Here is a 27,639-nt window from a genome sequence, read left to right as displayed (position 1 = left end):
AGCCAAACCAGCTAATCAGAGTACCTGAAATGATATCAAGTGATACACCCACTGGTACGAGGTGGAAACACATACCAGAGAGAGAACAGGATGAATAAACCCATTGATATCTGGCCCTCAGTGTGCATTAGCACAGCACACAGCCCTGACATCCTTGCTGTGAAACAAGGAAAAAATGGTCCTTAACATTTAAAAGAGTATCAAATAACTCGTCCATCTGTAAACAGGTGAGTTGTACCAATCAGAACATTAAAACACATCCTCAGCTTCCTCCCTTTAAGCTGCCCTGAAGCCCTCTCTATCAGTAACACACAGTTCCCAGCATTAAGCTGCCAAGTCATCTGATGTTATGTTGGGGAAACCAGGCGTTCCAGGAAATTATTAATGGGGGGGAGGAAATAAAGAGGCAAAACAGTAAGAGGGATTAGAACGAAGTTCAATAATTAAAGAGACAGTTAGAACAAGTGAATAATTCTCAACATCCAGAACAACTCAGCCAGAAGGTACCTAAGTAAGCCTTGTGCTCTTGTAGAATCCAGTGACTCTGCTCTTTCCCGAGTAAAAGCAGGTCAGGGAGCACAGTTCAAGGTCAGAACACCTCCTTGACACCTTATTCCATGTCACAGAGAAATCCACCGAGGCAAAAGGACCAGGCACTAAAAAGCTGGGAAGGAGGAAGAACCACAAGAATGAATAAAGTAGGCTCTTAGACTGGGCACTGTTTCACAGCTTTGGGTCAGGCAGGCTGCTTCATCCAAAGGAACCGACCCACGGCCACTGTCAGCTCCAGGCAGACACAGGAGCAGCACAGGAAAGGCACAGAAACTCCATCACTGCATTACAAGCACTTGTAACAGACACAAAGGAAATCTTTTTATGATAAAAACTTCATCTCAACTGCAAAAGGAACTCATTCAAGTTTGAGCTAGCACTGAGCCCAGCCAGAATAAAACCGGGATCATTTTTAATCAAGGCTATTGACCTCCTGAGCTTGACTGCAAAACCAGGATTTGTTTTCCATTTTCACTGCATACAGCCTTCAGCATTCTCAAAAGTCACTCAAAAAAGAAAAAAATAGACCCAAAGTAGAGTTTGAATTTCCAAAGAAGGTCACCAAAAGACAAGTGTGTTCCAACACTCATCATTAGCAAAAGATAGCGCCTCTGAAGCAAGTATTCTGCAAGGAAGAGAGAGGTGCTGATGCTGCTGCTGCAGTTAAATAGTGGCTGCTATATGGGATCAGTGTTAGACCACAGAGCTTCTGTCTCCCATCCCCATCCACACACATGCTGTGTTTTCCCATCTGCATCTACAAAACCTAAGGAACTCACATAAGAAAAGTTTTAATTGCTGTCTTTCTGCTCTGTTTCCTCTCTACATTCAGTCCCGATACCTTCCCTTTCACTTCAGGGAAGACACTAAACTGCTCTGCATTCAGAGCATCCTTCCAGTGCAGAAACCTGGTAAACACGAGAAAATTTTAAATTTAACTATCAGTACAATATGGAATTGAAATCCCAATCAAGAATCAAAATTCCTTGATGTTGACTCAGCCTAATAACTTGAGGGAAGTGTGTGGCAATAGAAAGCTTCACAGCTAATTCACTGAATTGGAAGTACTGCCAACTTTTAATTCTTTGTTTATAGTAAAACCTTTGTAGATTGTAATCAAGTAGAGTTAGTTCAATTAGCTATGGCATCCACAGTCACAGTTGTACCTGTTTAGCCAAAGAGCTAAATACAAACAAATACAAAACTGTCTTTTTGTTTTTTCATCCACTGACCATAGATGTGTATCTAAATATCAATTAGCCAAGGTCGATGCAAGGAATGCTACAGTTTAATACAGGTGTCACAAAGATTCCCAAATTCCAGCTCAAGCTGGTGATTGCCCTCTGTCAGTAAAACTTCATTATTGTTCACAGCAGGACAGGCATCCTCTTCCTTTTTCACTGATGACACACCCTGATCACATACTTGGCTTTTCCTACTGGCTTGCATTGCTGCTTCAGTCAGTTTGGGCAGAAGCTCCTCTACTTGTTCTCAATAAGTAAATAAAACTTAAAAAAAAATTCAAAAACAACGACAACTAAGAAAGAAGGACAAATACCTTTAGTCATCAAGCTGTCTCCCCGTCCTTTTGTCTAAGTAGGCAAAAGGTGTGCAGGTGTGGGGCTTTTGTTAAACAATGTTTAGAGTTAAACACTGCTGAGATATGCCCACACGCCCCACCCCCCCCCAACCCAAAAAAACAACAAAAAACAATGCTGGAGAAGCCAGGTCAAAGAAATGCCCTATGAAATTAAAAAGGCAGAAAATTCTATAGAATCAGAAACAAAACTCCTCCCTACATTACATGATTCCCAAATCCATCAGAAGTAAGAATTAGCACAGGTTTGTAATGTAAATAGAAGAACCTCATCATGGAGACAAAAATGTTTAAGGTCAACTCTTACCAAAACTATGCCTTTCCCATTAGTCAAAATAAAATTCAACAATAGTTGCATTTTACCTTTTCTGGTGATATCTTTCTGTAGAAGAACCAAGAGAACAGAATGTGGCCATATTTTAAATCAGAGCAATATTAAGAGAAGGCCATTAATAATAAACTATTGTATTTATAACCACAAGAACAGCTGACTGAAGATTTTTAATACAGGAATCAGCAGCCTGTTCTATATTTTCAAGAAATCAAGACATTCATAGATATTAATTAAAAAAAAAAAAAAAAAAAAAAAAAAAAAAAAAAAAAAAAAAAAAAAACACCACCACTAAAACAATCAGAACACAACTGAAAAATATATTAAAAAAAAATTGCTTTATAGTCAGGGACCTGGAATTTCTCAGGAACAACTTGGAATTTTGAGGGATGTCAGTACTTACACAAACTACAATAGCACTAAACAGATTCAGGCAACTCCACAGAGTAAAACAACAGAAGAAACAGGCCACAAAAGTTTCGGGACTTGTACAAAATGACATCATCAGAAAAAGCATCTTAAGAAGATTCTCTCAACAAGACGGCAATTAATGATCAGCATCATCCCTTTCTGCCAAACAAGACCAGTGGAAAGCTGTAGATAACTAATTCATTCATACCAGAAGCTTTCTACTCTTTTGGCAACACCCTTCTACCTAAACATACAATCCTGTCCCCTCCTCAAGTAAGTTTACTGCAACAGAACTGAACTTGTCATTATTCTTATAAACAAAACAACGAACCAGCCACAGGAAAACTATTTCATAATGCAAAGGCATTATGAGCAACAATTATCTACCCTAATTTGACACAAAGCCCCTTCTCATAGAGTTACTTCAAAATCCCAAACCAGATCCCTCTCCCCCCATGCAGAAAGTGAATTCCTGCACATGCTTAGCAGCCATCATAATGCAAGTGCCAGCAGAAGCAGCTACAGACACGGTGAAAACAGCCACTGCTGCTAAAATACAAGATATCCCTCTCTCCCTGCACCGCTGCTCACTACAGTCCCCCGTGCAGTCAGAACAAGGATGGGGAAGGATGCTTCTAACACAGCACTGGAACATCCTCCAACTTCAGCACAGGGCTTGAAGGGAAGATAAATAACAAAGAGAAGAGACATATTATTTACTACAGGAACTGATTTTGAGAATCTTCTGTGAGCCTGATTACCTGGCTTGACACCCTCATCCAGACTCCTTAGCTTAGAACTTAGCTTAGCACTTACCTTCTCTGTCTCCCCTCCTTTCCCTTTTCCTACTTGTAAGCTCACAGATGCTCTGGAAATGGTTTATGCGTTTAGTAATTAACTCCTGTACCAAAACCCAAAGATATCTGCTGGAGCTGCAAACTTTCCATGACATTAAGCAGATGAACACTAACAATCCAGGCATCTGAAGCCATAAACCACAACCGTTTGCAAGCATGTGCCAAGGTTGTTCTAGACCGTCTCACCAAATAAACCAAGCTGGGGGGGAAAAAACCTCCTATTTTCCACTTCCCCATGCTCACCCTGAAATACAGGTTTAATGTTCAAATGTATTTCGAAATTAGACTTTTGGTTACCACAATATCTCAACACACAAGAAGTAAAACAGAGGCCAGGAGAAATGTCCACATTCCATGTCATAAAGCAACTACTGCAGAGTACAAGCATGTTTCACCGGCAGAGGGAAATCCAAGTTATTATTCCTAGAGTTGCTTACACTACTTGCTACAAACATCTACAGAAGCCTTTTGAAATGAAGTGTTAAGTGTCCCATAAAAGCAAACAACTGATTAAAGTGCAGAACTCCAAAGGAGGATTTCCAGCTCACTTCTGAAAAATCAAGGATCTGCCTGCAGAAAGACACAACAGCTTAGCAGGAGATAACTGTTCTGCAGCAGTTCCTCTGAACCCTCGCTACTGCTCATGAGTAGGGAGGAGGAGGGAAAGCATTGCTTAGCTCTCTTTTGAAACCTGAAGCCAAATTTGAAGCAGAAGGAGCGACTCTCCACTGAAAACTCTGGGGAAAAGAAACCTCCTTTCTAAACCACCTGGTTGGCTAAGATGGTGTTGGTTGGGAGTTTGTGGAGCCATATCTGTATCCATCCTACAGCACAAATGTCTCACCAACACCTCAGTTACCAGCTGTATTTCACACTAGAATCACGAGGTAGGGAAGTTGTCTGATCATTCTAGCACTTCAGCAGACTGCAAGACTTCACAAAGGCCTTTCAACCACAATTCAATTTGGATTAATTCATTCACAGCTTCAATAAAAACCAAAAGGAAAAACTTGATCACGAGAGACATTTGTACCATAGTTCTGTACAACTTCTGGAACTTTAGATTCTCCAGAACTGAAACTTTAAAAATTCATGAAAGCAGAAGTTTGAGTGCTCATCAAGCAAGCACAGAGCTCTGGTGATAACAATGGGAACTGGAAATGCTCAGCAGGCATTCCATCTTTATTCACCAGACCACTGTCTAAATGCTGCCAAACTAATTAAAGTGACTCTATAAAACTACCACTGTAAGAAGAGACGTGTTGAGCAGCCCATGCCGTGCCTCAGGATCCTTATCCTGCACCGGAGGAATAAGGAGCAGAGATGCACTTGCGGTGATTTCAGCACACAGCGAGACTCCTGTCACTGTTACATCCTGCAGGATTAATAACCAGCAAGAGGAAAAAGCACAGCAAGCACTGACAGCGCTTTCATGGAAACGACAGAGCACGTTCCATAGGATGCCAGCATCCCACTGCCAGACAAAGCTTTGTCTGGACGCACTGGAAAAGCGGCTGTGTGTCGCCTGTGTCCAGGGCTTATCAGCTCACTGCCAGCAGAGCTGTTTGTTGGGCATGTGACTTTTCCATGACCAACTTTTTAATTTGGCACTGTACTGGATTAACAATGCGTTACATTCACGTCTTAAAGGGCAACCTACAGGGAACAGAGCTACCCCAAGAAATGAGCAGAGCCTTACAGATAGGAGAGCACTTTGTGATGACATGGGCCTTATAGCCCTTACTGTCCAACCCCAACCCGGCCACAGCCCTCAGAGGCAGGAACAGGAGTGTCCAGCCAGGCTGCCCACCCCAGCCCACACACCCCGTGTGCTGCAGGCATGACCTTGCACAGGGCTGTTATCAGCACTCCAAGGAGCAGTGCAGAGAGCAGGAGTCCAAACACAACACCTCAGACCTCATTTTGTGACAGGCGAAGCAGCTCATGCCCTCCTCTCCAGAAGGATAGGGATTCGCTTTTTTGTTGAAGTTTAAAAAACAACACTTCTCAAATTTTCCAAAAGCAAGGAAGAGAGGCTAAGACTTAGAGAGGTAGGAACCAGCTTTCTCTCCATTTCAAAACACTACTACACAACAGAACACAGAAACAACGAGCACATGCGCTGCTCCAATCTGGCCTCTCACTTGTATCTGAGCATCCATTCACATCTCTCCCACCACCACCAAGTCCCTACCCCTTCCTCTGGCACTGATACCCACAAAAAGGGGAACTGGGAAGCTACAGAATGAGGCGAGGACAGTCAACACAAACCTGAGAATAACTTAACACCAGATCACGAGAACGATGATTAATGGTGCAAGTATGTCCTGCTCGTAAGAGGCACAAAGTTACAATTAACATCAAAACAGTATTTATAGGCTTCAAGTTTACCAGATTTTGTCATCAGTAGACACAAAGATCTAAAATGTAAACTTGTTTCATAGTTGTCTATAAAGGAAAAATTGTATCTATTTCACTTTCACTCTACCTTAGAAGTTTTAGCATCTTGTTAAAAAGAGAACTGGCAAGCTCAGCAGCTATTCTGAATCACTGGCTGACTTCCTCGCTTTCCACATCTTTAAAGATAATCACAATTACATCATTAATAATCCATTATTTACCCTGATTCCCGTCATCCAGTGACGGAGTAGTTTCTACTCTGCCTTTTTAAAAGCTAAAATGTGACAGGGGACAAAATCATTCACATTCTTCTTGCACTAAAAATAGCTTTTAAATAGTATTTGATATAAAGAAAAAGAGGGGGAGGAAAGCCAGAGCCAAGAAGTGCCCCTCCTAAAGTTTGGAGAGCACCACAGGATTTTTAGCATTTTCTCAGGCTTGGTGTTTGTTAATATTTTATAACCAATTCATACTTATAATACAGAAAACAGATGTTAAAAAATACAGTATTTTCAGTCATTCATTTAGACATAATTTTAGAAAATTCTTCTCAAGATGCAACTCTTATTATAGATCTTTTTCTACAAAAATCCTACATTTCATCATTCTGGCTTTGCTGAGTTTTGATTTATGAATCATCAAGAACATTCTATGGCAAATATATAACAACTTTTAAACTGAAATACAAATACATCTTTAAAACACAAAAACTGCCACAGGCACTGTTTAGAAAAGGAATAAACTCCTTCAAGGGGCACGTATCTCAATATATTAAGTAAATAATGCATATGCAAGGGGGGGACGAATACACTGTCAACATAAACTGACACAGAGTTTGTTTGATTAGACTCAGATTTGTTTTATCATTACTGCTTTAAGTGTTGAATCTATTTTACTGGATTTTTAAAATAAAATACACCTCCATCCCCCTCCATGCCCTCCCTCCCCACCCAAAATAACTCCAGACAAACAAAAAGGGAAAAAAAATTAACAAAAAACCAGACCAACGGGTAGACGGGAGAATGGGGATGAAGTGACCGTCGGAGTCACATCACACCAGTTCTGTGGCAAAGCCGAAAACCTAAATTGGAGTCGGGAGCCCGGCCCAGCACTGCAGCGAGTGCTCAAACTCCTCACAGAGCCAGAGTCGGTGTCAAAGGGAAAAAGACGCCTTCACCAGCTGGCTTTCTCCTGTCACATCACACACACCCGGGAACGATGATGGAAAAGGTGAATTTTTAGCACTTTCCCTCACGGCTCCCATCTCCAGGCGGCAGCTGCCCGGCCGTCGGCAGCTCTCTGCTCTCCCTCCCATCCCCACTGGCCGTGACGGAGGACCCGGGAAAACGCCCGCTCATCTTCCCCGCGGGACGGGCCCGATCTCCCCGAGACAGAAAACTCCTCCGGGAAAGAAAGCACCGAGGGCGGGCGGCGGGGCCGAGCGGCCGCTCCCGCCGGGCCGCCCCCCTCACACGGGCCCAGGCTGGGGCTCCCTCATACCTGGCAGTGTGAGACGACGAGGCTCTGGTTGCCTTCCCCGTGGTACTTCCATTCATTCTCATCCATCTTCTCCACTTCCATGCCCGGCCCGGGCCGCGCGGAGGGCAGGAGCAGCCGCCGGCCCCGCCGCCTCACGCCGCCACCATCGCGGCTGCGCCGCCCGCCCTCAGCCGCGGGAAGTCCCGCCCGCCACGGCGCCATCTTGGAGCCGGGCAGCGCCGCCGCCGCCGCCATGGTGGAGCTGGGCAGCGCTGCCCGGGGCAGCCGCGCCCCTCAGGCGCCGCCCGGGCACAACCGGCGGCGAAAAAACATCTCCTGCCTCCGGGAAGGGCCGGTCAAAGGAGGGGATGGTCCCGCTCTGCTCTGCAATGGTCTCACCTTCAGTTCTGCGCGTAGTTCTGGGCACCACACTATAAAAAAGAGGATTAAGCTGTTAGCATCCAAAGGCAGCCGTAAGGATGCAGAAAGATCAGGAGACTTATGAGGAGCAGCTGAGGGCACTTGGTCAGCTCGGAGAAAAGGAGACTGAGGGGAGACTCATCTTTATGAGGAACCAACCCAGCGTGGGGTAGGGCACTGAATAGGCTCCCCTCGGTCACAGCCCCAAGGCTGACAGAGCTCCAGCAGAGTTTGGACAATGCTCTCAGGGACAGGGTGGGATTCTGGGGTGTCCAGGAGTTAGACTCTGATCCCGATGGGTCCCTTCCAACTCAGTATGGGGTGCCTATAGAATGTACGTGTGGAAGAGGAGCTCACAGCAGAGGCTCTGCACAGACCCCAACACCCAAAATATAGGGGAGGTTTTGATCCCTTTGGGATTGTGTTTCACAGAATCAATTAGGCTGGAAAAGACCTCCAAGGCCATCGAGTCCGCTTTACAACCAGTCACCACCTTGTAAACCCGACACTAAATGCCACATCCATTCTTTCCTTAAACACCTCCACTCACTCCCAGTGACTCCACCATCCACCTGGGCAGTCCCTTCCAATGTGTTTTCAGCTACAGTTCCCAGCTAGGCTGGTTTGAATTTTACAGTTGATTTCTGTTGCAGTCAAGTGTCTGTTTAATTAGCCTTGTGCTCCAATACACCACGTAATTTAAGTACCCAATGTTACAAGCAGAAAGATGAACATCTATGTAACATTCCTAAAAAATTAAACATTAAGTTCTTTTTCAAAGTATGAATTTACTATAAATAGAAAACAAGCTAAAGAGCCAAACTCCATATCACAAACACAGAATTAAACTCCAGAGCCCTTAATTGAGTAATTTTTATGACTATGAGTTTTGACCACAAGCAGTGAAACCCTTCAATGGCCATTTTAAAACAATCCCTAAGGGCTCTCTGAAATTCCCCCTTTCCTTTCCTCCTTCCTCACAAGGCTCTTCATGACAGGGGCCAGGCTGACACAAAAGGAGGTAATTAACACTCAGAAGCTTTCCTCTATATAATAAACATTTGTATAATTTGGATAGTACCCAAACTTGACTCTCTATTGCAGCTTTTCAAAAGAAAGTCAGAGCAAACTAAACTGTGCCTTTTTTATGGAGAGAGATGGTGCACCTAGAAGGCTGAAGACAAAACTTGCATAAATCTGCAATGAGTCATTGATTTTTTTTTTTTTTTTAATGTGTGTGGTGTAACTTGAACACATCATCCAATTTCACTTAAAAAAGGAGGATTAAACAAAAAAAATCTGCTAAAATACTGATTGATAATCACTCTTCCTTTTTTAGCACACTATGCATGCCTATATGAAAAAGGAATTCTTGCTCCTTTGGCCATTTGATAACGATGAAAATAATGACAGTGATTTCTTTAAAGTAGGTTTCTGTAATCTGTGTTTGCAAAGTTTCCTATGTTGTGTTACTAGAAATGCATATCTAAAATACAACAATTAACCATACTATTCTGACTTTTAAGAGTGTTATAAAGAAGTTCCACTCAGGACTGTAAGATTGTGGTATTTTTGATCCTTTCATTTAAAAATAACTGTACTTCAGGGAAATAGTATTTGAACACTTATTAGGCTTTACACCAAGAAATACATAGGGAAATAATACAATGTATTGTCTTGCAATGGCAAAACTAGTTTATCTCAGTTTTAAAAGGAACTCTAGCATAGCACGTTCTTTCATAATTTTGAAAAATGCACATCCACAGAGTTAAAAATAAACTGGAGGTTTGAGTGCATGGGTAAACAACAGTGAGGACCCCAAGTTTTAATACTCCTCCTCTAGCAGAACACTTCCCTCTCCACCTTTTCCTCCAGCATTCCAAGGTGGGCACTTGGGCAATTTGAAGTGGTGCTCTGAAAACACACTGGTGAAGCTCAAAGCTGGAGGGACAAAAGCCTATTTAACATATGCTATTTCTCCCTGCATTATCAGATCTTATTACTCAGTTCAGGTATTATCTACAACATGCTTGGACTGAAGTATCAGAAGCTTTGGTGCCATTAATGTCGTTCAGGTATTGCTTAACTGGAATTCCCCTGTCAGGTGCTGGAACTACAGCTGATACGGACATAATCTGGATGAGGTTTCATTAGGTGCCGTGAGGTCTGCGAGTACAGAGCTCAGTGACCTGCAAAATCCACCTGGGGCTCAGCAGATGGTCAGGTATCCTGTGGTATTTCAGTACGTAAATAAATGAGTTTTACACTGCAGCAGGGATGCATAATGCAATAGCAGCGTCAGTTCTCCAGCCCCCACTTCATCCCCTGAGCAGTTCTTTTTTTGGTGTCACATGAAGGAGTTGGGAGAACACCACAGGCCTGAAATATCTTTTCCTCAGTGCTGTAACTCAACTGTGCTTTATGGCACAATCCCTCGGGATACTTTGGTAGTAGGAAGCCATCAACACTGAACTCTCTCATTTGCCATCTTTGTAATCTGTAAGTTCACCACGGAATGAGAATGAAATTGTAAAAACAGTCCACAGTTCACTTATTCACTTTCAGGAGGAAAAAAGAAAGTAGCAGGCAAGTATTTAATGTTAACATTCTTTGCTATAAAAAGTTCATTAAATTCACATCTAAGAGAAAAAAAGAGCATTACCTGAGACTTGTGATAAAATTGGGTGCCAATAATACAAATGTCTTGTAAGCTCATGAGGATTTTTGCTATAAAAGGTACATCTTAGTTCTCCTAGTTCCTAAAATGAAAGACTTCTATATAAAAGAAAGGATATTTTGTTCTTTATGAAAAGAGTAATTGTGACAAAAAAGATCCTATCCTGTGACCCAGAAACATCTGCCTGGAGAAGTCAGGTTTAAAAATCACAAATTCAAGGCAACGAGTCCAAAAATACTAAATGGACTTGATAATAGCACAGTGAAATTGTGCTACAAAATACTGTTACTATGTGCTTTAAACTACTACACCATTTTCAGTTCCAAAAGATAGAATTATGTTTAAATAGGATTGAGTTTCATACTTTTATTATTTTATACTTAAACCAGCAGAAATGGAATATACTTATGTAACTCACATAATTCAAATTCTCAAGCTTTGGGTTTTTTCCTCATATCAGGACAACACCACTGCTCCATGCCACTGTTATTTCTAGAATCCCTGGTTTTTCTACATAATTTCACACACATATTCTAAGTGTAGGAAATTTCGTGCTCTGTCATTTCACTGTCTCACACTGAGAATCCCTGACTCTACAAAGAAATAAAGATTAGAATAGGACTGTGTGTGTAATTTGGTGGGTTTTTTAGAAAGCATATGTGGTGCTTTAAACCACAGTAAAATGTTGTAGAAATAAAGGAAGTCATGTCTTCAGGAATAAAGCTGTAAATAAAGAAAGGTGACTTTATGTGAATAAAAATAAAGCCACGTCTAGGTTGTTAGCAGATATGGATAAATAGACATTATAACTACCAAGAACTTTAATTGCTGCATACAGTCTGAGGGAGTTACAAAATTATAGACACAGCATAAAGAAGAACTTTGTACTGTATATCTAACTCCAAAGAACTTCCAGGACACACGATATTTTTTACACAAAGACAATTAAAAACATTTCCTATACACAGGAGGCCTGTACATTTATCTAAAAGAAAAACAACTATTTACCAGTGGGACATGACCCAAAATACAAACAAATGAAAAACCGTGTGCAGTGAATTTTTTCAATTGGTAAGAGAAAACACAAGGTAAAGAAGATAAACTGTAGGAGGCCATTAAAGCAAAAGACTGGTGAAATCCTAGTAGCTTTGACAGGGCATTAAGGCAGAAAGGAACAAGACCAACCCCATCCAAGCACCTCCTTAAAGTCTGTCCTTGCAGCCTCTAATCTGCGGGCGAGGAAGGAAAGATGAAGGGATGAAGAGCTTTTAGGTCCTGCCTTGTATTAAAGGATATTAAAGGATATACCAGCAACTAGAAACCGAAATACTGTTTCCATAAAGAGGGGAAAGCAGAGCGGTTCTGCAGCCTGAGCAGAACTCAGGTAGCCACGGCACTCGTGGTGCTTTCAGGCCAGGCTAACACTTCTCAGTGCAGGTATCTGCTGTAAATGTTACACTGTTTGCTCACCATCAAACACCTCCTGCAACTGCTCCTGGGAAACCACTTCATTGTGTCCTATCACAAATACACCCCAGCCTTGTGCCCAGCCCTTGGACCTGTTAATGGTTAAAGGACAGCATTCAACTCCTTTTTGACTCAAGTGAACCTCTGTGAACCTCTTTAAACAGGAAAGAGGACATGTACATTACTCTGGTTTTCAGCTAAACAGCCATCATTTGGCAACACTTCTGTAGGAAACCTTGAAACCTCCCCCATTAGAACTTTTACTTCACTGAGTACAAGGTTTCCCGATGGTAAGTTACTAATTGGTGTAAACCGGTCACGTGTTAACATTTCAGTTTTTACCCAGAAACTCCAAACTCTAATAGATGGGAAACGCCAAACAGCAATATATAGAGTGGTACAGATGCACTGGGCATCAGTTTCTTCTGTACTTCCTGAGAAATTCAGATTTATGCTCTTGGCACAGCTATCAAATACTTTCAAAGACAGAGATCCTTCATACGTACTACATTTTATTGACTGTAGTGTTAATAATTTTGGGGTGACCTCAGTATGCAAATAGCATCATAAAATTTAATGTTCCCCCCGACCAGCTCCCTTGAAGAACCCAATTTACTGGAATTGTCATGATTGATATCAATAAGCTGATAGATAAATAGCAGAGAGGCACCTTCTCAAATTCTAAACCTCACGTTATCTGTCATCTGCAATACATAAGCACAGATGTAATGCAGTTCCCAAGCAGAGACACCAATATAAACATTATGGAATCTCAAAAGGGAGAAAAAACCAATCTGGTTCTCCATTCCAAATCTGGCCATATATTCCCATGTTCTCTCACACTGCCCTTGACACATGGACACCCATGAGTCACCTTAGAGCAGATTATTCATCAAAAGAATGGTCAAGTTGTCTCTGGTGTATTTTTTTTTTTCCCCAAAAAATTGTCTTGTTGACTCAGCAGAGCAGCGTGACACACAGCACAGCCACACAAGTGCTCCAGCCGTCACTGGGGGAGGAATGGGAACACATCCCAAAGTGTCCGGGAGCGCAGGATTTGCCATCCTGCTGCCAGCTGACTCTCAGACCACATTAAGCTGATTATGAAACTGCACTTTGAGCAGCTGCAGAACCTCCTGGCAGGGCAAACACGCGGGGCCCTTCCAAGGAAAGGAGAAAACACACAGAAGGAACAGATATCTCTGGGTGTGTTCTGAAAAAGCAGCAGAGAGCACAACGAGGAAATGTTTTGAGAGAGAATTATGGCTCGTTCAGCAGTGCAGGAACTGTTACTGACAAGGGGGTTTGGGTTGGTTTTTCTCTTTCTCCCCCAGAAAAACACATGTATTTGAGTTCTCCCATGCCCTCAGTGCTCCATTTACCCAGGTTATGGAATAAAATTGAAGGGAACTGCACCATCAGAGGATCAGTGATAACACATCCCACTAAATTTATTGATTTAAAACAGCTATTTCAAAGGTGACAATCTACAACTCTCGATTAAGGTAGAACAAAGTGGATACTTAACAAGTGATTATGAGATCTCTCTGACTGATCGTCTGCCAAAACCAAGTGCAATATCCATTGCAATAAAAAACTTTATGGTATGATGGTATCTCACTTGTATACTCATTACCCATATTTATGCTTTTGTTTCATGTCACAACTTTCCAATAGATTTCCAAGGAAAAGAAAAATCCAAGCTGCTTGGAGAAGAACTATTCCTAACAGTGACAGAAAGATAAGCATACTGGAATATATACATACACACACAGATCTCTCAAGCTTTTTAGCAAGGAATTAAATTTAAGATAATTGAGTGAGCATAAATTCGAGATTAAATTCTACACTTATTAAAACAGAATCAGGCCCCAAAGGCAGTGAAGCACCTTCTCAGGCCAAGCTTGGCACTTTGGAAGACACAAATCCTTCTGGCATGAATTTATACATTAAAAAGACATAACTTGATCTATTTGATAGCTGGTTCTGAACCTAAGAATCTGTGACATTGTGCTACAGTGAAAAAAAAAATTTAAAAAAAAAAAAAAAAGGTGGAGGAGAGGCATTTGTATTTACCAAATTAAATAACTGGAGGCAGACATTTAATTGGTTACAGGTTTCCAGGGTTTTCCAGTGTTGCAAAATATATAAAATAGGAAACAGCCTCATCTGCTGGTTTAAGGAGACACTATCAGGTGCATTTTTTTTCCCTTCTCCATGTACATCTCCTGGACCACACAGAATAAAATCTATAGCTTAAGGATGTTGTGGGGGTTTTTTGGGTTTTTTTTTGTTTTGTTTTGTTTTGGGTTTTTTGCTGCCTTTTTAGTCTCAATGCACCAGAAGAGGTTAAAAATCAACGGAAAATAACAAAAGGAAAAACTTAAAATAGGAGTGAGGATTACAGACGGCAGTTGTAAAGATGCAGTCAAGAAGTAGAAAAAAGGAAGACAGAAGCAAATAATACAAGAAAGGCACAGAATATCAAAGGTCCTGAGTCTGAACTGTTATTTTTTTAAGCAAACTGCATTTAAGAGTTTAGCCCTAAAGCATAATTTATCATGATGTGAAAATCAGACCATAAATATTCTTTATCAAGGACACAGCACTAAACCAAAACTGCATAAAGAGGCTTTAGAGGAGATTAGATTCAGATAGACTCAAAGGGGAAAAATGCTATTTCAGAATAACCCACGTTATCTGCCAAAATCTGGCTCGCCAGAAATCACTCAAAAAAGGGAGCAGCCTAACCAGAACTTACCTGTTCTCTGCACAGTTATACATATATTAATCTTCCAGGACAACTCAGTGCCCCTGAGAGGTGGAACAAATATTTATTGGAAGATCCTCGTACAAGGATCACTCTGTGATCGTTTAGAGTAAGGAACAAACATACAGAATTTATCCTCTAAGCTTTTAGCCTTCCCCCAAATGTATTTTCTTTCATTCTGTGAACATTTCCCAAGGGCCCTACTGGATTTTGAGAAAAGCCTGATGGTGCATGATATAAAGTGAATTGTCCTTTCCTGCTATCAAAGTTTCAGGCCCACTCCTTCACATTACTACTAACTTCAATACCCATTTGATTTCACATATATTGTAATTTTTAACTCTTGCAGAAACAAACTAGAATATTTGGTTCGAACAAAGATTCACCTTTAGCAAAAGTAACCACTCCTCTGCCACCAATTTCCTAAAACAATCATTCCAAACAAGACATCTAAAGCAAAGGAAGTGTTACTGATAATAATTTCAATTAAAACAAATGCACAGGAACCCTTTTATATGAATGGGGAGTTTATAGAATACATGAGAGAAAGAACACTGACCAGCTGCTTTATTTGTTTTTATATGGAGATGGCCACAAAGATACCAAGTGGACATAAAAATATAAAAAATAGTATCTTTTCCAAAAAGCATAAACAAAGATGCAAATAGCAGGTCCATAAATAAACCATGAGGGTAGAAAAAAAAATCCCCCCAAGACTCTTAATCATTAAAAAGGTCAGTCTTGTCTTTATAAAAAGAGGGCAACTATCTTCAGATTTTGCATATGAGGTTTTCAGTTCCTCTGTTTTTCTGCAGCACAGTGAGATGTTTGTCAGAACACCGAACTACAGCCAGTAAATGGGAACCTGCCTTTCACAGTGTCTCTTGGGTGACAGGTGTCCCATTCCTCTGAAACAGGGAAAACACTCGACAGCTACTGAAAAACATTGGTGGAATGAGGTAAGAGCCATCACTGATGTGGGACACATAGGAAAGAAAAATATTGGAAAAAGCTAGAGAACAGTTTGGCTGCATCCACATAAATTCCGTTGTGAAAACAGTGCTTACAGATATAGGGGGAACAGAAGGAAGGATAAACAGCACTCAGTGATTTTCAAACAAAGAGAAACATGCCTATTAAAGACATCAGAATATACTCAGAGAAAAAAAGAGTTTAAAATTGCAAATTAGGCATGAAACAGGAGACAACAGTATAAACGAAGAATACTTACTGATGTCACAGATTAACAATATATTTTAGGGCTACTACTTCATTGGCTGTTTTAAACAACAATAAAACTAGTTGTAAATAGGCATAAAGCTGAGATGATGAAAATGGAACTCCAGCTTTAATTTGTTTAATTATGTGCCTGAAGCAGTGGAAATAACTCATCATAACAACATGTTAAATATTTAGTTTACAAGCAGTTACCCACACTGAGAAATAGGTTATGGAAAGAACAATAAGCCAGCACTGTCACTCCCCCCAAAAAGTCCAATCTTCAGAAATATTGAAGTAACCATCAAAGGAAAAAAACTGCTGTAAAATTGCAAGTATTCTAAAACAGACTAGCAGAAAAAAAACCCAAAAAATCTAAGTAGCATTTAAGATCCTGTCTGATACGCTGAATATGTTACAGGTAAGTTGTTCCAAAAGCATAATTGTTTGCCCCCACAAACAATTAGTTAACAAAGTTAACAAAGCTGATACCAGATCTCAGTATTCCCAACCACAGTTCCCTGTGAAGTGATAGTGGGACAGATAATTCTCTTTGCAAAAGGAGCTTCCAGGCCATTTAAAATACTGCTGCCAGTTAGAACAGACTACAAAAGGCTCATTGCAATATAGTGTTACACTGGCCAGTCTGGTAAAAAACAGGAGCTATAATAAGGCTGGAAACAAATGCTCATGGAAGCACTGGATTCACCTTCCTGGCTGCTGTCACAATTCATTGTCAACATGTGGTGGGGTGTCTGCTAAAAAAACATTCATTTCTCTTCATTTCATGTTGATGAAAACGTTTAACAAATTTAATGAGAAAAGATTGTGTGAAAGACAGATTCTGAAAGGGAAGCAGGGAAGGGGAAAGGACAATAAGCACTGTTTGTACGAGATTTTCTGCTGATTTCTGGTCACAAACTGAGATAGGCCCCTCTGGATCACAGCTAAAATGAAGCCCTTTGGGAATGTTCAATGCCCAGTGTTTTAGAACACATTTAGAAAAAGAATCAATATTAAAGGTTTGTGGAAAGAAAAGGAAATATTTTAGAAGTCACACACACAGCTTCCCTGAATACACCATCAAGCCATGTGGTGCACACGCACAGTTCTGACACAACACAGACTAATTATTTTTCTTTCTGCTGAGGTGACTCACAGAAGAGCTCAGGTTTCAGCTACAATTAAATCTTCATTTGATCCTTTAGCAATTGGAAGCAGCTCCCATGAATCTAACACAGGGCTCAATTAAACAGGGCAAGTGCCTCAAGTGTTCATCCAGCCCTGAGCCAAAAGGCCTTAATGCTAAACACAGGAGGAATTCCACTGACTCCTACAGAAGCAACAACCTAAAAAGTGTAGCATTGAGTCATTGAAAAAGGCCTGTCAGAGACATTAGCTAAACATCAGTGAGAAGACTAATGACAAAATCAAGTGTTGCATAAATATCACAGTTCCTTACTCTGAATTAATTTTGTTCAGCAAAACCTCCATCCATCAAAATACCTAATTTCCCATCAAATGTTCAGCACTTCTACTAAATTCAAGTACATATTTAATTACTCTTAATTGATGTCTTAGCATGCCTACGTAATCCACTTCAAAAATTAGTTCACAAGCCACATCAAAATATCCAATGGTTTCTGTATCAGCCTATCACACTGTGAGACAAAAAGAACAAAACAACCCTCTCCCAGCACATTTGTGCATCTTTTTGCTATCCACAGGAAAAATTCATTTCCAAAGCTCTTGCAACATCCTTTAACACACAGTCAGGAGAGATGTGACCTCTGATATATGCAGAAAAAAAACCCAGCAAACTTCCTGGAAGAGAGGATTTGTATACGTAATACATTCTTTTGAGTCCTAAATAAATTATCTCATCATACACAGTATGAGAATTCCACTTCCATTTATTCTTGATAATCCAGATTCATAGAGTAAGATAAGGCAAGTCTAAGAGGTCAGCTTTTGTAGTAATCCATTCCAGGAATATAAAAAAGCCAAAGCACTGTAGTAGTTTATGTTCTTTTCCATCACTCCTACATGTGTCTTTATGCAAATTTAACCCTCAGGTTGCACAGTTGCAACAGAAACATTTACAGAAGGTTGTTTTGATGCTAATGATGCTGTATAAATAATATGTCGGGGACTAGTGCAAAGTGTTGACTGCATATTCGAATCATAGACATGTACAGTTATTAAAGTAGAATTCCATATTCCACTAGGAATTCTCATTAGTATTTTAATCACCTATATGCAGCATGCAAAATAAAGTTTAGGTCTTGTAGGTAATGTAACTTCCAAGCATTTGTAAATACTTATAAATAACAGGCAAGTTCCTTTCCCTCCTGAGAGTCCCAGTGGAGGACAGCAAGTTCCATGGTGGCACTCAGTGTAAAATGAAGATTAGTAGTTTGAGTTAGTTCTATGCAGCATTCTCTTCTGACAACCCAGAAGTGCCGCAGCAACCAGGGCCCAGACAGATCATGAAATATTTTCTGGTAGAACCTACCTTTTTCCTCAGTTTCTTGTACATTTGTTCATTTTTCCATGCGTGTAGCAGAAAATCTTGGGAGTTACACACGTAGTATCGGTCATCTGAGGCCAAAGTCACTAATTGATCATTGAAATGATCAATTCAAGCCCAATTTGCATGGCTGGCCTCTTGCCTCATCCCAAACATCATCCCGCAGGCACAACAGCTCTACAGTACAAACTGCTTTACCAAATTCACTGTACTCACTGCTACTCAACTACAAACAAAGTTGATAACAATTTATCCTCTAAAAAGTTCATATTGAAATGTGCAGCATCACAGCATCTACAAGGACTGAATTTACTCATCTCAGAGATGAACTTTCATACTTGGCATATTTCCAGGATTACGAGGTTATTTCTCTAAGTTGGGTATTTATTTAGCACTAGAGGTTTGCTTGAAACATTATCAAACATTTTGGTGATTTACTATTTCTTCTTCCTACTCCTTTTTGAAGTTATTTTATCAAGAGAGATATTTGCAGCTTTGTCTTTCAATGACTTAAGACTGATTTGCTGTTTAGTTTAGCTGAACAGACATTCCTTGTCTTTTCCAGCTTTTATTTCTCTGGATTTTTAAGAACCACTGTGAAAAATAACTGATATTACATAACAGCTAACGAGGCTATGCAAATATCACCATCAATAATCCAGAGCCTGGTAGTTTAAAGCAATGATGATATCAAGGTGGTCACAAATCACAATTCAATTTGCCCTCTCATTGCCTCCTGACACTTTCTAGACATTGATAGTCCTGCTGATTGCAAACAAGGGGCAGCTGAATCTCCCCAGCAGATGAAAGATCCTTCCATGCAATTCCATCTCAAAATACATTGGCCACCAGTGTTACCCAAATTACGAGCTAAAAATCAACAGTTTACTTCTCACTGAAAATTTTACATGGCCCTCAGTCAGAAAGCAAAATATCACTTGTTATTACCAGAATAAATTCACTGCCCAGAAAGAAAACCATGAAAATAAATAAGTCTATTACTCCTATAGCACATATATTACTAAAAGTGACTCTGGAACCATGAGAAAAAATAATTTATAAAAAGTATCAACCTCATTAGTCAGGAACCAGCACACCTCTATTACCCAAGAACACAAATCTTCCCACTCTGCCATGGCAACGTGGATCAGCCTGGAGAATCACACAGAGCCAAAGTGATGGCTGAGTGCTGCTACACGGAGACAACGTGAGGCAGAAATTAAGATTAGATCCAAATTCTGAGTCATAATTAAAGAAAACCAAAATGAAACAAAAAAACCCGACATATACGGATTATATAAAAGTTAAAAAAAAAAAATCTGAAGGAAGCTAAAAATGTGAGAGGAAAATTCATGGTTTAAATAGCTAAGAAAACCAGTTATACAAAGGTAAAGACCTTTTTAGATACATCAGCACTTAAATGAATTCCAGTTCTGAAAAAAGGAAGATAGTAAAATTACTAAAGTGATCAGCAAAACTTGAAGTAGTCAGTAAATGCCTACCTGTATTTGGTAATGTGGATAACTTTGGACTGCACGACGATAATGAAATAATGGAAATACACTTATGACTAGACCAGACAATATAATAAATTTTAGGATTTCATAAGGAAAAATATAACCACAAATCTAGAAAATGCCCAAGAGAACTGCCTTAGGGTACCAGTGGGACCCCAATGTCTATTTCCAGTGCATGTGGGAACAAATAGAAGAGTAAGTATCCCAACGTAAAACAATTAGCAGCTAATAATTGCAGGAGACTTACAAGACAATAAATCATGGATTAAATGTAAAAATGTGGTTAATTTATCAGGTACTAATTCACTTTATAATAAGAGTATAATTCAAAGGAGAACAATATCATTAATGCAAATCAACCCAGCTGTACAATAAGGTACTGAACAAACCTGGGATTTCTCCTTTGCATGAGCAATCACAAACTCATCATTTAGGTTTTTTTACCAGGCACTTCACCTAAAACATGTGGCTCTCTAGACAAAATAACACTGAAGAAAGCATTACAGGAATTAAAAATGAGTTAAGTGAAAGACCTCACGTTTTCAGCAATTCTGTCAGGACTTGTGCATTGTTCTTTCTCTCAGTGAAGTGAAGCTCGCAGCACTGTCAGTGCTGGTGAACAGCAAATTGCAGTGGGAACGGAGCGATCCCCATCAGTTGGTTCACTGCACACATTCCCTGGGAACACATTCTCAGGCACATATTAAAAATGGAACAAGTGTTGGCAGAAAGCATGTATGTAAAGCCCAGTTAAAAGGAAATTATTTATGCTCAAACTTTAAAAGCGTAATCTTTTTAATCCTTTAAATATGAAAAACAGGCTTAATGTGATTGCAATATAAAGTGCTACACGCTGAAAAGCCTTCCATCTTGAGGATAAGGAAATAAGGACACCAGTGGTTAGAAACTAAACCCAAACATCCCAAATTTCATATTTTAATCTACCTAGCTCTAAAAGGTAATAGAATCTGAAACAAATACAGACAATTCCCTTATCTCTTGAACTTCTCATAGCAAAACCATTCATCTCTGGGCTCTTAGGTCCAGCTAACGAGTCACAGGGTAATACAATAATTGCAGTACAAAAGTGATCAGGCTGTATAAATTAGAAGAACCTCCTGTCTCAGGTGGATTTTACTACTCGGACAAATGTTATGTAATTAATTTGGCAGCAACACAACATTTTGGAGAAACAGACAAATGCACAAGTTTCCCCCCTCTATTTCAGCTTTAGTTATCCAACAGTTAACCCATCCTCATCCAAGCAAGCATGTACTGATCCTTCTCCATGTATTTTAACTGCTTCAAGGAGACCAGCATGCAGTAATCCTCCCTGCAGAATCCAAACCAGTCCGTTCTAAGTCCTGACTGATGAGATGTGGTCGGTCTTGCGTGACAAGTATGTCATTTTAAAGATGTTAAGATTTTGCCTTGTTTGTTGTAACAGCAGAACACAAAACTTATCTTTCAAGGAAAACACAAAGTTGAATTTCTTTACCTCCTCCAAATAACTGCCTCCCTGGCTTACTACCAAGCACTCCAGAACAGCTCAGAACAGCTTTTATGCTGTCAGTACATCTTTGACATTTTTGAAAGCAATGGAATGCAGTTCTAGATGGCACAGATATCACAGTGTATTTACTTGCAGATCAAGTGTTTTCTTTGCTTCAGTGGGTTTTGTTCAACTCCCCCGGTGTCCCCCACCTGTACCTGCAGAGTGACTTCAACGCTATGCCAGTAGCTCAAATATATGAAACTTAACTTGCATTAAATTGCCCATTCACTGATAGCTATCTAACCTACAGAGAGCACAGGAAACTGGAGATGTGGTGTTATATAACATTTGAAACATCCCAATGCTTAGGAGAGGATTAATAAAAGCAGCAGAATTCATCATGGCTAGATTAACCCAGTCTCTTCTCTGCTCTTACATGGACAGACACCAGGCAAGAACAGAACATCTGAAGAAGCTGCTGTACCCTTCTTCACCTCAAACCACACCCAGCAGCTGGAAATCATATCCCAAGTCATCTTCAATTCCACTTCAAGGTTTCCTGCTATGGAAAACCTCTCATTAATCTGAGGAGTTCATACCTCTCTTTTCCAACGGGCTGTTAATATAATGTGCAGCAAGGCCAATTAATTTTCAAATGAAATTTAATCAAAGAAGGCACCTCACCCTTAGCAGATTTAAAGTTATTCTGTTCAATTACTGACAAATGTGTCAAATTCATCCCTTAGAGGTCCCAAGGAAATAGGATTACCCACACTGAATATTCATCAGAAAGGAAAAGGAAAGTGTTACCGCCTCCTCAAGACAATAAAACAATGTCATGAGAACCGATTTCCAATCTTATCTAATAAAAAGGCAATTTGCCACCAGACCTTTAACACCCATTTGTTAAAGTTACCCAGAAACTTATTTATTGGAGTGATAGACTAGAAACACACAATCAATTTTTACAGAGTTTTAATTACTAAGAAAACTGCACTATGCATTTCCTCCAGATTAAACAAATACCACTGGACAAGCCTGCCTCTGAGATAATAAGCAAAGAGCAAGAAGCAAACCACAGCTTTTTCTAAGGTAAACAAAGGAGGGGGAGGAAAAAAAAAAAAAAACAAAACAAAAAAACCACCTCTTTGTGAGCTGGAGTTCTGCCCTTTCCAGTTTGCCCAGACTTGCCCCTTCCCTCGCTGTATGTTCTACCATGTTATTGACATAGCACAAGGAGGGTTTTTTTGCTGACATACACCAGACAAAGCTCCCTTTCATCAAGTGTTCAACCATGCTCCAACATCAGGCTACAGAAACCAGCAATGCCAGGCAGCCTTCTATGGCTGATTTAGAAACCAGTGCTTCTTAGAGTAGGAATCACAATACCTGTAAATGAAATCCTTTACTGGGATATCAACACTGAGAGTATTCACATAAACCAGCAACACAAAGTTTTGTTATTAGATCAAATCTACTGTATTTGGTAACTTCAGTAAAACTTGTACTCAACTGGTATTGGAGACCCTGACAAAAACAAGGAACTCAAAGCCAGAAACAGCAGCATTTACCTTCTAAAAGACAAGGTAGTTACAGCATTGATGATCATTTTCACTTGAGCTTCCTACATTGCAGTTTTAAAGCCAAACTCTGTTTCCTAATAACCTCAAGCATTTGTTTTTGCAACAGATCAAATATTAGAATCAAATACTAGAATTTGCTTCCATTCAGTACTAAAAAACCCACCCAGCTCTACACAGATTATTCAGCTGAACACAGGCAGCCAGCAAGCTTTCCCAACACTGAGTGCTTTGTAGTGATCTGAAATAAAGATGGATGTTCACCACTACACCTCTTTAACTAGAAAGCTTTCTGCAGTTATTAGAAATGGATAGAATAAGCTTTGAGGGCAATGATAAAAGCCTGGCGGGGGGGGGGGGGGAACAAACAAACAAACAAAATCACAAAACAAAACCAAAACAAGTCAGAAGCATTTTAAGCAGGTATTTATTTTTCTACTCCCATAACTAGAAATAAGACAGTAATTCCCCACTTCTTTTTGCTAAAATATTGGGGTGTGATGGAACCCAGCCTTCAAATAAATGCATGTTTTGAGAAAAAGTAAAGTTATTTCTGTGATTTGTGCCTCACAGTCAAATTTGAATGACCCTGAGAGAAGTCTGTGCAGACAAATCACTGGAAAGATTTATGTGCAGTTTGTTAGATCTGTTTCCCACCCCTCTTTGTGTCATTGCTCTGCAAACTGCAGATTTTTTTTTTTTTTTGCAAGTACTAATTTTGACTAAAACCCATCATAAAGAGTGCTACAATATTGCTTTTTATTACAAATAGGCAAAACTTTTTTGAAAATATAAATGTTAAAACAATCCACCGACAGTACAGTGCATTTACAGGACACAACCCAGAAAGGAACATGCAGTGTAAAGAACTGCTTTATACATTTAGCCCTTGGCCATGAAGAACTTGGCAGTACTACCACTTTAATGACTGTAGGGTGAAAAAAATAGCTAAAAACAAACAAACAAACAAAAATTAAAAAAAAAAATCAGTTACATCTAACTTTACCATGAGGTTGGGATACACACAACATCGTACAGGGAAGAGTTGTTTTTAACTAGAAATCGTCATCATGTTGTAACTCTTCGAAGGGCTGGATCTGCCAATTCTCCACTCCTCCTTGCAGCTGGTCCTGCTCTCCAGCTGTTTAGCCACCTTCCCCCCAGGCTGGGGGCTTTCGTACAGCACACAGATAGACCCATCCTCACCTATGCGATAGGACACTTCGAAGGGGTCGACCCACAGCGTTAATTCGCTGGGTAAGAGCTGGAAGAGCCTCTCGTGGCTCAGTCCGATCATCCCCGCCGCTTTTCCTATCAAGGGGTCCATCTTATGGTTGATCCTGATGCAGCGGTAGCCGGAGCCCTTGGAGGGCACCAGGGGGAACCAGTGGTGCTTGTAGTGCTCTGCGGGAGGGAACAAAGAGGAGCTTCTGCGCGGGGCTGTGCGCCGCCGGACCCCGCGGGATGCGGGGACGGGGAAGAGGGGACGGGGAAGAGGGGACGGGGAAGAGGGGACGGGGAAGAGGGGACACCCCCGGCACTCACCGTGCATCGCCTCCTGCAGGCACTCGCGGAAGCGCCGCAGCTGCTCCTCGCCAACCCCGCCGGCGGCCCGCAGGAGGCGGGTCACGAACGCGGCCGCCGTGGAGATCTCGGTCCTCATGTCCTCCCCGGCCCCGCTGCCAGCGCCGCCCGGCCCGGCCTCCGCGGCCGGGGGCGGCTCCGCGCAACAGCCGCACGGCGCGGGCGGGACGGGGCGGGTTTGTTGTGCTGGCGGTGGGGCCGGACCGGCGCGGAGGCACGGCCGGCCCGACGCACGGACAGCCCGACGCACGGACAGCTCGCCCCGCCGGGCAGCGCTCGGTGGCACCGGCCGGACGCGGCCCCGCCGCTCATTCGCCCCAACGGAAATAACGGGTGAAACGCGCGGCCGCGCTCACGGCCGCGCTCTGCCCTCGCCGCATCCCCACCCCGGGCCAGCGGCGGCTCCTCTCATCCCGACATCGGCTCCACCGCCGGCGGTATCCCAGGCAGACATCGCCGTTATCCTGCCTTGTGCCCTTTTCCCTCTCGTTTGTCAGGACCCAGCACAAGCACAGACTAAAAAGCGCCCTCCATCTCAGACATACAGCTCCGAGGTCATCCTCGAAGCGTGGGACTTCCTTTCCCTCTTCCAGCAAATGACAAAACTCTTGACATTTGCCCAAAACCCAGACCACTCCTCTCCTAACCAACTCTCAGGTCTAGATCAAGATGCTATCTGGTTACAACAAATTTTCACTGAAGTTGTATTTGCATTTCAGTACCTCATACTTTAGGAATTAAGCTAAAAAAAAGTTAACCTCTGCTGGTACCTGGACTGCTGGTACCAGTCATCTACTTACTTCAGTTTTGATTTATTCAGCGTTTTGAGAATCAGAACACAAAACACATCCATGTCCAGCTTCATTGAAATAAGGGACAAAGAAACAACACTTGCATTGGAGTTACGGAATTCTTGCTAGCATTTGGAATAAACATACCATCAGCAACACTAAGAACTGTTCAAATCCAAAAGTAAGTTATTAAACTTAATGCTTAATTATGCTAAAAAGCTCCCCCCCGTTCCACAATGTCTGCACCCAAATGAATAAATGGAATAAATGCACAAATTCTCAGTTATCCCAGTGATTTTGCTCTTTAGTCAGTCAGACGAGATACTGCTAAAGCCAGGACAGACATTAAGCGCCCTGGTTTTAACTTGCTTGTGAGAAACTAAAGTAGAAAGAGTAAGAGTAAAAAGCAAATGAAACAAGCAAATGAAAGGTAGTTAAAAGCATTGCAAGAGTCAAATGGCATTGCTAAAACTGCTCACATGAATTGAGGTCTGACACCTGGATCCATTAGTCCTAAGTGGAATATTCAAATGAAACAAGAAGTTCTGGCTATAAAAATCAAAAGGTGCCACAGTTGTCAGGTAGTGCTAAAGTCACACTTTGATTTCTTGTGGTCTCCTCAGGGAGTTCCAGATTTGAGACTCAGTATAAGCAAGACACAGAAAGATGAGGAATCAGCAGATATATAACTGTTTGACTTTCATTCCCCTGCCCAAAAATGGTTCTACAGACAGCTGTATTAAAAGCTAATTCTAAACCTCAGGCTTACTTTGTAGTTATTCTGATCCTCTGCGAGTCATTTTCTGTTTGGCAGGAACACCTGGAGTAGAGGAAAACAGAGTCAGTATCTTGGTTTATCTTGTTAAAAATGAAGTTTCTGCAAGTGTTCTTCCATTCTATTTTTCTTCAACTTCAGCTAAAGAAAGAGGAGAAAGTAAATCTGAAGGTATATCATTCAAACAGAATACTGTTATTTAAAAGTAGCAATAACAAAATATAGTAATACTAGCACAATCCTATTCATTTATTCAACAACACCTCCCCCCCAAAAAAAAACCCAACCCAAAATCCAAAACCAAAAACAAAACATAGATTTAAGAACAAGTACAGTCTGAATCAAGTTAGATTCATTTTTAGATTACTTAAATTAAGCTCTCAGTACATGTCTCTACAAACATAAGCAGTGAAAACAGAGCACTAGAAATTGCCAGAAGTTTTAAGCTAAACAAGCAATTTTGGTTTTAATCCATTTGATCAAAGCATCTCTCTCTAAACATAAAGAAATAAAACCATTCTTAAAAGCAAGAAGTAACTTTTCTTTATGACTAGGCTACAAAGACAAGCATTATGTTACCATTCCCCCTAGAGGGAGAGAAGCAGTAATTCCAAGCATAAATAATGGTACTTTCAGCATTTTGAGCATCAAACGCATCCACAATTTCCCCAGTTTGGTGCATAATTTAACTTAAAATAAACATCTTCTTGGAGAAGCAAAAATAAAACCTTCAAGCAGGACCTCGAAACTAAAATAATACAAGTTAGCTTCCCTCTGAGGCTGCACCTTTTCTGGTCACCTTTTCTGAACAGCACCAGCTGTTCCCACCTGCTGATTCCTTTGGGATCACCTCCTGCCACTTCAGCACAGCTGGGAACAATGACCCTCAGGGCTTTCTTTGGGCCTTACTGCCTCGCCACAGGCTGCTCATGCAGTGCATGGAGAAAGAAAATTACCGTCTAAAGATAATCTGATTTTCCTGCACGTAATGGGAAATAGCGAAACGAGCAAGAGAACTCAGAATTCTCTGGCAGAATTGGATATGTGTCACACTGACACAGTGGTTTTCACTTAAAAGACCATCAAGGGATTTGTAAACTGATTTATAGGAATGAAAATAAATAATAACCCTGTTTTTAAAATGTGCTGCTATGGTCTAGTCTCTTTTTAAAAAGTTAATCAACATAG

General features: G+C 40.9%; 2 protein-coding genes and 1 long non-coding RNA gene across 3 annotated transcripts in view; all 3 read right to left on the bottom strand.

Annotated features, from left to right (window-relative positions):
• IPPK (inositol-pentakisphosphate 2-kinase) overlaps window positions 1–7,795 on the bottom strand; it is a 29,829-nt gene extending 22,034 nt beyond the window's left edge. Inside the window, exon 1 of the mRNA XM_040076090.2 lies at window positions 7,649–7,795. Within this exon, the coding sequence (XP_039932024.1) occupies window positions 7,649–7,729 (81 nt within the window). The 5' untranslated portion in view covers window positions 7,730–7,795. The remainder of the gene's footprint in view (window positions 1–7,648) is intronic.
• Window positions 7,796–7,956: 161 nt separating this feature from the next.
• LOC120758502 (uncharacterized) lies at window positions 7,957–27,214 on the bottom strand. Its single transcript, XR_005702912.1, has 3 exons — window positions 27,082–27,214; window positions 26,446–26,496; window positions 7,957–8,058 (listed from the first exon to the last, which is right to left on the bottom strand). It is a non-coding gene; the product is annotated as an uncharacterized LOC120758502 (long non-coding RNA).
• On the bottom strand, window positions 22,770–24,977 carry LOC120758501 (protein BTG1-like). The gene is made up of 2 exons (XM_040076823.2): window positions 24,847–24,977; window positions 22,770–24,705 (listed from the first exon to the last, which is right to left on the bottom strand). The coding sequence occupies exons 1-2, from the start codon at window positions 24,962–24,964 to the stop codon at window positions 24,353–24,355; spliced, it is 471 nt and encodes a 156-aa protein (XP_039932757.1). The 5' UTR covers window positions 24,965–24,977; the 3' UTR covers window positions 22,770–24,352.
• Window positions 27,215–27,639: the final 425 nt, after the last annotated feature.

Source organism: Hirundo rustica, chromosome 12 (genome assembly GCF_015227805.2).
Source record: "Hirundo rustica isolate bHirRus1 chromosome 12, bHirRus1.pri.v3, whole genome shotgun sequence".
NCBI lineage: Eukaryota > Metazoa > Chordata > Aves > Passeriformes > Hirundinidae > Hirundo > Hirundo rustica.
This window is presented reverse-complemented; position numbering and strand designations above follow the sequence as displayed.

What these genes read in the sequence shown, in the direction of transcription:
- LOC120758501 (XM_040076823.2), bottom strand. Translation starts at nt 24,964, where the DNA reads ATGAGGACCGAGATCTCCACGGCGGCCGCGTTCGTGACCCGCCTCCTG. An exon ending in CCTGCAGGAGGCGATGCACG is followed by an intron (nt 24,706 to 24,846) that starts GTGAGTGCCGGG and finishes TCCCTCCCGCAG; the next exon opens with AGCACTACAAGCACCACTGG.